This window comes from Carlito syrichta, unplaced genomic scaffold (assembly GCF_000164805.1).
Source record: "Carlito syrichta isolate Samal-C Ts95f unplaced genomic scaffold, Tarsius_syrichta-2.0.1 Scaffold303226, whole genome shotgun sequence".
Taxonomy (NCBI): Eukaryota; Metazoa; Chordata; class Mammalia; order Primates; family Tarsiidae; genus Carlito; species Carlito syrichta.
Window position 1 is genome coordinate 237870 of NW_007247322.1, and position 10008 is coordinate 247877.

General features: G+C 49.2%; 2 protein-coding genes across 4 annotated transcripts in view; one reads left to right on the plus strand and one right to left on the minus strand.

Annotated features, from left to right (window-relative positions):
* The window catches only part of SART3 (squamous cell carcinoma antigen recognized by T-cells 3), a 40364-nt gene extending 36443 nt beyond the window's left edge, over positions 1–3921 (plus strand). For 2 of the 3 annotated variants that reach the window (XM_021712385.1, XM_008058137.1), the window contains exons 16-19: positions 12–466; positions 992–1144; positions 1788–1978; positions 3006–3921. In XM_021712385.1, the coding sequence (XP_021568060.1) occupies positions 12–466; positions 992–1144; positions 1788–1978; positions 3006–3183 (977 nt within the window). In that variant the 3' untranslated portion in view covers positions 3184–3921. The remainder of the gene's footprint in view (positions 1–11; positions 467–991; positions 1145–1787; positions 1979–3005) is intronic. The other variant, XM_021712386.1, reaches the window with a different exon arrangement.
* Positions 3922–7021: 3100 nt separating this feature from the next.
* On the minus strand, positions 7022–9534 carry FICD (FIC domain containing). Its single transcript, XM_008058138.2, has 2 exons — positions 9182–9534; positions 7022–8239 (listed from the first exon to the last, which is right to left on the minus strand). Exons 1-2 carry the CDS (start codon positions 9477–9479, stop codon positions 7164–7166), a joined length of 1374 nt encoding a protein of 457 aa, XP_008056329.1. The 5' UTR covers positions 9480–9534; the 3' UTR covers positions 7022–7163.
* Positions 9535–10008: the final 474 nt, after the last annotated feature.

Sequence of the window (10008 nt, forward strand, 5' to 3'; positions counted from 1 at the left end):
AAAACCTGCAGAGCAGCCTACCAAGCGCAGAAGGGTTGAGAACAGTGTCCCTCCAGCCAGAGAAGCCCAAGACATGAATGTGGACCTGGGGCCCACTGGGCAGTGTGCACCCATGGATGTTGACCCTCCATCAAAGCAAAAGGAGAAGGCGGCCTCCCTAAGGAGGGACGTGCCCAGAGTGAGGCACGATAGCAGTAAGGATGGTGTCACTGTGTTCGTCAGCAACCTGCCCTACAGCATGGAGGAGCCAGCCGCCAATCTCAGACCGCTCTTTGAGACCTGTGGGGCGGTGACTGAGATCCGCCCCATCTTCAGCAACCGCGGGGATTTCCGAGGCTACTGCTATGTGGAGTTTGAGGAGGAGAAGTCGGCCCTGCAGGCACTGGAGTTGGACCGGAAGAGTGTAGAAGGCAGGCCCATGTTTGTGTCCCCCTGCGTGGATAAGAGCAAAAACCCTGATTTTAAGGTATGTTTATGGAAAAAAGAATGCCTTTCTCGTGGGGTTGCTTGAGACAGGCTAAACACTTTCTTCCTACAGCCCTGATGTTTAGAAAATGCACAGAGGTTTTTGGGTCTTTCAGGATATAAAACTTCCATGAGAACTGAGGTTCATTTGGACTGGGTCTTGACTGAGGTCTGAACTTGGTCACTCTGAGCTTGTATCCATTGACTCACTGACGAAACAGAATTGGGAATTGTCACAGTGGCTACTTCCCATTGGGAGCCTGGTTTTATATGTCACCTCATTGAGTTCTCATCAAACTGTGAATGGCTACATTTGTTCTTGCCATTTTACAGAGGAGGAAGTGGAAGCCTAGAGAGGTTAAGTGACTAGTTCTCCTGGTGGCCCCATGAAGAAATCTTAAGAACACAGCCCGGCCCTGGTCCGCCTGGCTGGAGTGTGCACCTGTGGATGAGGCTGGAGCTGCTGGAGGCTGGTACCCTGGTCCTGCCTCCAACTGTGGGTTTTCTCTCCCCCTTCTTCCTGCAGGTGTTCAGGTACAGCACTGCCCTGGAGAAACACAAGCTGTTCATCTCAGGCCTGCCTTTCTCCTGCACTAAAGAGGAACTGGAAGAAATCTGTAAGGCTCATGGCACTGTGAAGGACCTCAGGCTGGTCACCAACCGGGCTGGTAAACCAAAGGTCAGCACTAGAGCAGATGGTGCATGATCTTGGAGGCTCAGACGAACCCAGTTTCTACATCTTTCCAGAGATTATTTAGCTCTAGAGTGGGTTCCTAATTTGTCTGCTAAGCAATAAAATGGTAACTTAATAGAAAAATAAGCACATTTGGCTGTACTCATATTTGGAATCAGATTAACTTTTGCAGCTAATCGTACTAAAAAGAATAAGAAATTTGGAACATAAAGGATCATGAATTTATAGGGGTCACAGTGTGGGGCCCAGGGGCAGCCCTGTGACCAGTGGCACACGGGCCTTGAAGCAGGTGCCTTCCTGCAGTTTCCTCCCTCCAAGTGACCAAAGGCACAGGGTCACCTGGCAGCTGGACTGCTCGCCCTGTGTCCCACGGCCCCCCAGCTCATGCATCCTGAACTTAGAAGGTTATTTAAAGTGACAGTGAGGAACAGCAGTAGGGAAGGAGAGTAGGAAGGGGGGAAATAAACCTACAGATGGAATGCAGCGGTGGGGAAGGTGGCCTGTTGGTGGGTCCTGCCCTGGACTGGCCTACTGGCCCTCATCAGGAAGCCAGGCCACCTGACCCGCATGAGGAAGTTGCATCCTAGGTGCGCGGTGTCTGACCTGGCTTACCTCTCGCCTCTCTCAGGGCCTGGCCTACGTGGAGTATGAGAATGAGTCCCAGGCGTCACAGGCTGTCATGAAGATGGACGGCATGACTATCAAAGAGAATGTCATCAAAGTGGCTATCAGCAATCCCCCACAGAGGAAAGTGCCAGAAAAGGCGGAGGCGAGGAAAGCACCAGGTGGCCCCATGGTGCCGCGGCAGACGTATGGAGCGTAAGTGTGTGTGTGCTAGCCTCGCGCAGACTTTGCCAGCCCCAGTTCGTGGGCCATGGGGGGCTACGCCAGGGGTGAGTTTCCTCGCAGTACGGTCAGTGAGGACTCACAAGCCAGGGTCCGCAGCTCCTTATGATTACTGGATCTGCTGAGCAGCCCCGGGAGGGTGCAAGCGGGATGGGAGGCCCTGCTGCAGTTGGCCAAGTTACACTTGCATTCATTTCAGTTACAGCTTTTTTAAGGTACTGATCATTTTATTTTATTTTATTTTATTTTATTAATTTATTCCTTTTGAGTTGGGGTCTCACTCTGTCGCCCAGCTGGAGTGCAGTGGCACACTCACGGCTGCTGCATCCTTGACCTGCTGGGTTCAGGTGATCCTTCTGCCTCAGCCTTCCAAGTAGCTGGAACTACAGGCATGTGTCACCACACCCCATTCCTTTTTTTTTTTTTTTTTTTTTTATTTATTGTAGAAACGAGGTCTCACCAAGTTGCCCAGGCTGGGGGCAGTGATCATTTTAAAGTCCCCTTGAATCTGTATTTAAAACAAAATCTAACAGCCGTCTGCTTGCCAGTCTACTGCCTAGCTGTAATCCTCACAGAAGCTCTGTTTCCACCTTAAGGGATGAACTGGCAAATTGCAAGGTCATTGGGAGGCCTGAGAGATGACAGCCGTTTGTGTCCATCCTAAGTGTGAGGCTTGGTCCTTTCACTTAATAGTCAGAATTAAGGAGCCAGGAACAGGTGTGGTGGCGTGTGCCTGCAGTCCTAGCTACTCGGGAGACTGAGAGTTCCTGGGGAGCTGTGATGGCACTACCACATTCCATGTTCCTGGGTGACGGAGCGAGACTCCATCTCAAAGAAACAAAACCCAAACCAAAACAAGACAGGAATTAACTCATCCTTCTTTTTTATTTTTCACCTTTTAACTTGGAGTAATTCAAAACTATTCCTGGGTTATTTTCACACATAAAACAGCGGCCACAAATTGCAGTGTGGAGGGTCCATTCGATGTTTGTTCTTCCAGGCGGGGGAAAGGAAGGACCCAGCTCTCTCTGCTGCCTCGCGCCCTGCAGCGCCCAAGTGCTGCAGCTCCTCAGGCCGAGAACGGCCCTGCCCCAAGTCTAGCAGTTGCCACGCCGGCGGCCACCGAGGCACCCAAGATGTCCAATGCTGATTTTGCCAAGCTGCTAATGAGGAAGTGAACGGGACTCTGGAGACAGGAAATGCCTTACTTCACGCGGGCCCGATGGATCACCCGCTACCTGGCGGTGCACTGGGTGGACAGGCCTTGGGCAGCGCCACTTGCTACCACCAATTCTCCTCTTAAATGGAAAGGGAAAGGGCATCCAAGCTGAGAGGTTCTCAGTCTCCCTCACATTGAGGGCAGCAGCAGGAAAATTCTTGCTATAGGCTGGGCCTAGTTGTAGTGTCCCAAGATACTTCTGTGTCTTAAGAGTGAGGAACAGAAATGAGATAGGAACATTTGGTTTTTGAGACCCACTTGTTCTCGGTCAGCCCTGGCCCTTTTTTATAAGACACCTCTTATATTCTGCATAGCACATGTGCCCATCACTCTTTTAATTTTAAAAGATGAAATGGCAGATGCTAGTAACTCACCAGAATGGCCTATTGGGGGAATGCGGGAAATCACATAAAGAACATTTGGTGGATTTTTGTTCAAGAGGGCTGTCCATTTTTATATTATGTATTTGTAAATGATGTCAACCCATTACATTTCCTAAAGCAAAACATTGGCAACATTTGTTTTGTATAGGACTGTGTGCTGCTGCTGTGGACCATTTTTTTTGCTTAGTGACTAGTGAATTGTGTTTTGTCTAAACTTGAGTTTCAGCCCCTGGTTTTGTTTAAATACAATGTCAAGTGCAAACTTCACTCCTCCCCATTTAGCTTTGTTTATTAAACTGAAGTCTCTGAACATTCTTGCCGAGTGGTCCTCAGATGTGTGTTCACTTGTGGCTGTTTGAGGTGGGTATACCTTGCTTGACGCGATAAATGTGTAAGTAGAACATTGGTAAGTCACATCCATGGTCACTTTTATTTAAATGACTTCAGCTGTGAGGTATCTTCATTTTTACTTGTAGTTTACAGCAGTTTGACACTTTAGCTTTTAAGCTTTTTCACCTCTCATCTTGTATTAAATATTTATTGCTTAGAAAGCAGACTTGCCAGTTGAGCAGGAGAAGCTTACTTTATAAAGACACTCCAGAGTAAGACATCAGGGATTCCTTTTATTTGGTATGGGAACCAACTCCTCATTTACCTGGCTTGTAAGCTTAAGTTTTTGTGCATCAGTCAGGTTTTTGACACATTTTTAACAGAAAACTTTAAACCAACAAAGTGTATGGAACAGCATAGTGAACTGTGTGCCTGCCACCGAGCGTTCGGCAAGCCTCAGCACATGACCCTTCTTCCTAATTTCTGCCTTCCCCGCCTCTTTTCTCTCTTCAGAGGCATGTCCCAGATAGCATTGTGCTCACCAAGTGAAGATATCTCGGAGTAGGACTTAGAGGCCATGGTTTTTATCACCCCTTTGTAGCAATAATACCTTAATGTCTTTGTCTATCTAGTCAAATTTTGTTTCCTGTTGTCCAATAAATGTCCATTTTTCTCCCTTTAAGTTATTGTTTGGTCAGCTTTTTTAAGTTTTTTAAAATATAGGCTCCCCTTCACTGCTGTCTTTTTTATACAAAACATGTTTTTACTGGGTATTACTTCAGAATTAATTTCAAGCAGTGGCCATTGACAGCAATAAGAGCCTTTGCTGTAACATCTTTCCTCCTCTCTGATGCCACTTGGAAGCCCTCCGGTGGTGAATTGATTTGGGAGCCCAGAGGGAGCCCCCAGGGCTGGGGACCTCACACTGAAGAGCCATGATTATTTCCTCCCTTCAGAGGAAGGTGGCTTTACTTTTTGCTGCTTCACTTGAACTGTTTGACTCTCTCTTCTTTGGCCAGTACTCTGACCTTACTTCATTTTCTCAGATCTTGTTAGAGATCAGGCTTGTTAGAGGTGAATTTTTCAGACTTGAGCAGGACCCAAGTTAGGTTCAGGGTGTTGACTGTTCTAGAAAGTAGAAATCTATTTTCTAGAACAGTCACTTCTATTGGAATTTAGGATTTCCAAGAACATGTGAATGGGCTTATATGTCCTTCCCAGGAAATCCAGAACTGATGGTAAACAGAAATGTGAAAAAACATTTCAGTTACTTGAGTCTTAGCAAACAGTAATCAGTAATTCATCCCTGCCCCCCTAGGTGGACAGCTCCTCCAGTTCTAGCTTCTCTAGTTCTGTCTTGTTTGCATGTTGAAGTCACCATCTTGAATCCATTCTTCTTTCAGAACAGTACAAAGAATCCCTGACACCATTATGACCAATGGGAGTCTCTCTCATATGGACAGCAGAGTCGCAGACACTTATGTAATAAAATACTTTATTAGAATCAGTAATTTGTTAAAATATCCTTCACGTACAGCTAAAGTGCAAATCCTCTCACTCTGTCATACAAAGCAAACACTTCTGTCAGACTTCCTTGGTGTGCTTATAAAACCAAGACAGGAGAAGAGTTAAAGTTTAACAAATACCTTCTGGCAGCATAAGAGTATGAGAACTTTTTTTTTTTTAGAAAGGTTTGAATAACTCACTTAGAGCCATCTCATATATCTTTTATTTTTCTCAGTCTTTCAGAACACTACTCTGTGCTAGTTATACAACTGAATACCTGTATAAATACTGCATCAGCATAGTGACCTCATGGCTATCAGGAACTGAACCCTCAGATCAGAGACAACACTTGATATTCACCATCACTCAAACACTGACAAAGTGCAGCACAGGGTTAGACATCACAGGCTCTGGCCCTGGCCCTGGGGAGGGGACCTAGGACTGCCAGCTGTTCTGACTCCAAATAGCAGCAGTAGTATTGGCATCTGTGCCATATGATTGCAAGAGACGATTCTTTCTACTTCTAAAAGATGACAATGTGGAAACTTGGCCATATAACATATAACATTGTATCATTTCATAAGTTGCTAGAAAAAATTAAGGCCACTCTGAGGCAATCTCTTCTGCCTCCCCATGGGGATGCTCGGCGGGCAGTACCATGACTGTGGAAGGTGGGGACAGCAAGTGGATGAAATGGCATGACAAAAGCGACACAGCCTGGCCGTGGTCAAGGGTTTTACTTGGTTCAGTAGAAACTGGTGTTCTAATTAATGATCACAAATGCTTACTTGACATTGGTGTGGCATCTGTTTTCTCATATGTGTTCTTTAATATCTACCTATAGAAAACTCAAGAGTCGGGGGGCAGACCTGCCCACTCGTATAACACCTGATTTGCAACATGACAGAGTTGCTGGGCGTCAAACCTAGAGAACTTTTTGACTAAAATGTCTGGTCTGGGTTGCTGCAAATGAAGTACAAGAGAAACATCAGAACACAAAGAAAACCAAGTTGGTCACCCCCTACTCTTAACTAGAAAAATAGTCTCGATACGGAAAAATAACAGTTCTGGCACTAAGGTGGCTCAAAGATTCTTCCTGGAAATAAGCAAAGTGTCTAACTAGAAATGGCAACATTCATTTCATAGCTCAGACATCTGCTGTAAAAGTTACTCACCACACAGATCTCTGCATTGGAACAGAAACCTCTGAGAAAACAAGCTTCCAGTCATTTCTCACAGCCAGGACCAGGATCTCCCCTGGAGTACTGATTTCCCAATTAGACTCACAGCAGCTCTCAGCCAGCTTCAGAGCAAGACTCGGCAGAGCTATTCAGGGCTCTGATGAGCCTTGTCCTACAGCTCGGGCCCCTCTTGTCCGCCTTAGTGCAAATTCTGCTCTAGAACCTGTGTTCTGGCCACACAGGAGCATGGATGGTGGGACCACTACCCGGAGAGTGGTCACCAGCAGATACAGTGAACATCACACATTTACTAGCTTGCTCAAAAGAAGAAAAATAAATAACTTGGCTGAATTATAAGTTATTTTACAGACAAGGCTTAATAATTTAGTTTTCTAACAAAACAAAACAAGGTAAAGGATATTTAAGGTCTCTTGTTGCTTTGGGAAACGACTAGGTTTCTAGAAATGCTAAGTTTCTTTGAGTTTTTTTTTTTTACCCCCCTCAAGACATCCCAGGCCACCAAGGGAGGATTTACAGGGTTAGGGTTTCACAGGAAGCGTTTCCTTGAACCCAGAATGGTTAGGTTTGGCTTCTGGCAGCGCCACTGCATACTCCGTCGTGGCAAAAAGCAGGGTGTCCAGGGTGGTCTCAGTGCACTTGGCAATGAAGCGAATGAAAGGCCGCACGTCGCCCTCGTTGGCAACTTCCAGCACATGATAGTACTCGGATCTCTGCTCCTTGCGGATGGTGATGGGCGGGTAGCCTGCCTGCATCAGGATGAGGTTCATGAGCAGGCGGGAGGTCCTCCCATTGCCGTCAATGAAAGGGTGGATATAGACAAGTTTATAATGGGCCAAGGCTGCAAACTCCACTGGGTGCAGGTTCATGGCATCCTCGGAGTTGAGCCACTGGACGAACTCCTGCATCTGCTTCTCCACATCCTGCGGATGGGGAGGGATGTGGTGTCCGACCAGGACCTGTGTCGTCCGAAACCTGCCGGCTTCCACCGGGTTCACATATCCCAGCACCCGCCTGTGGATCTCCAGCACATCGCTGATGGTGACAGAGCCAATCCGGGACACTAGGGTGGCGTTGATGTACTTCATGGCCGCGTGCATGCCGATGACCTCGTTCTGCTCCTCCAGGCTCTTCCCAGGCACAGCATAGCGGGTCTCCAGGATGTGCCTGATTTCTGACAGAGTGAGAGTGTTGCCCTCAATGGCCACCGTGTGGTAGATGTGGTGGTAGTAGGTCTCTTCCATGACCCTGCGCAGCGCCGAGTTTCCCTTGGGGATGGACATGACCTTTTTCACTTTGCTGTCGATGATGCTGAAGTACCTCTGGTCGATCTCCTCCACCAGCGGCAGCGTCCGGTCCCGGTTGACCAGCGCTTTCTCGTGGTAGGGTGAGATGGTCAGTGCTCTGGTGTACAGGTAGTCTGCCTGGATGATGTCCTTGTCTTCCTCCGAGAAGATGCCAAACTCATTGAGCGCATCCACGAAGTCCGGATCCATCTTGAGGGCATGCAGGAAGAGCTTCTGGGCTTTCTCCCGCTTGCCCTGGCGCTTCATCTCCAGGGCCTGGTTCAGGGCTGCCTTGGCTTCCAGTTTACCTGCTAGAAGAGAGCCCAGGGAGCACTGTCAGGGAGGCCAGGATGGTAGAGGATGTCAGGGGAGCTGATACCTGCATGGATCTCCCGGGGAGCCATGTTGACCAGCCAGGATCCCTGGCCTTGGGACTCATTCCAGCTGTGTAGTATGTGCTCAACATGCCCCGTGCCACTCCTCCCACAGCCCCACGGGTGCTTTGCTGGTCACTGTCTATGTGTCCCTAGAGCCATTCTCTGTACCGAGAGGTGACACCCGTCCTCCCCTGTCCCTTGCCTTCTGACACATAGGAAGGCCTGGGTGTTGACTCTACCAGGCCCTCTGCTGTGCCTTCCCCTCCGGCCACAGCTCCCACCAGGTAGCCCTCCCACATCTCCAGTTCCTCTGGCCTCCGTGATGCTGGTCCTGCCCTTTCAGGCATAGAGGTGTTAATGGCTCTCTACTCTTGCTAGTCCCTGGGGGCTTCACCATCCCTGGCCTGTTTCATTCTTTATACCCAGTGGTTTGATTGTGCCCCAGGGGACTTCTGGCGAGGTCTGTGGTTGGTGAGGTGGTGGCGCTACTGGCATCCTACAGGCAGAGGTCAGAGATGCTGTCACCATCCGACAGTGCACATGCCAGCCACCCACCCGTGGAGGTGGAGCCCCTGCTCCGCTCCAGCCCTCCTATCCTAGCCTGGTCACCCAACTTCTTTCAGTTCCTCAACTGCCCCCAGGCACTCTCTTCCCCTCATACCATCACCTCCTCCATCACATTCCTGGTGTGTTCCTACAGTCCTTTGTGCTTCCCAACACTACACTTCTGACACTGCCTCAGTCACCCAGCATCTTGTCTGGGCTGGGAACTCAGGGTTGACTTGTTTAATGCCCATGTGCCCTGCACACAGGACACAACAGAGGTTCTATAAATGTCCGTCAAAAGCGTTGCGGAGAGGTGGCCAGATGTCTTACCTGGAAAGGCCTTGGTCTTGACCACCAGCAGTGTCGCATCCCTGGAAGTGACACTGAGCTCTGTGGATGGGCTCTTAATGGCAATGGCCTGCTGTGTCCCGTCCAGTTTGCTCCTGAGCAGGTAGAAGCCTTTGAGCATGGCCAAGCACTGCTCCTCCATGGCTCCCAGTGGCAACAGCAGGGCCAGCAGGGATGTCAGCGCCATACTCAGCAGTGCCACCCACAGGAAGCGGCCTGCCACCAAGACCCATTTCGGTTCAGTCACCGCCATCACTGAAGCCATCGGCATGAGTGTCATCTGGACTCAGGGGTGGGCCCCCTGCACATGTCCACAGTAGGCAGAGGGCAGGATCTGCAAAGGAGCCCAGAGTTGTCGAGATGAGATAAGGAGACGCACCTGTGCAGGACATGGCATGGCTTCCGTCATCGGGAGGTTAGCTTGGGGACTTCCCACAGCTTTAATTCACTAGAGAGACCGGGGGTGGGGGCAAGGTAGTGGTCTAACAGGGAGAGTCAGGCTGGAAGAATTGGTGCCACCTCCAGGGCATGATGACAGAAAAGTAATGCCACCGCCACCCAGCATTTATCGGGCACTTGCTGTGTGCCGGGGCCCTGTACCAAGCACTAAGCAACTCACGCATGTTATCTCCTGCTGGCTGCAAGAGCAGCATGAGGAGCCGATGTTGTTTTCCCACCAGTCTCCAGATGAGGAAACTGAGGCTCAGAGAGGTGCAGTCCCTCGCCCAAAGTCACCCCGTGAGCAAGTGACAGCCTTAGGGCTTCAGTTTGTGAACCCCATGGCTCTAAAGTATTACACCTCCGTGGCC

Coding starts and splice junctions, on each gene's coding strand:
- FICD (XM_008058138.2), bottom strand. CDS start 9,479: ATGACACTCATGCCGATGGCTTCAGTGATGGCGGTGACTGAACCGAAA. Junction 8,240..9,181: donor CAAGACCAAGGCCTTTCCAG/GTAAGACATCTG, acceptor GCTCTCTTCTAG/CAGGTAAACTGGAAGCCAAG.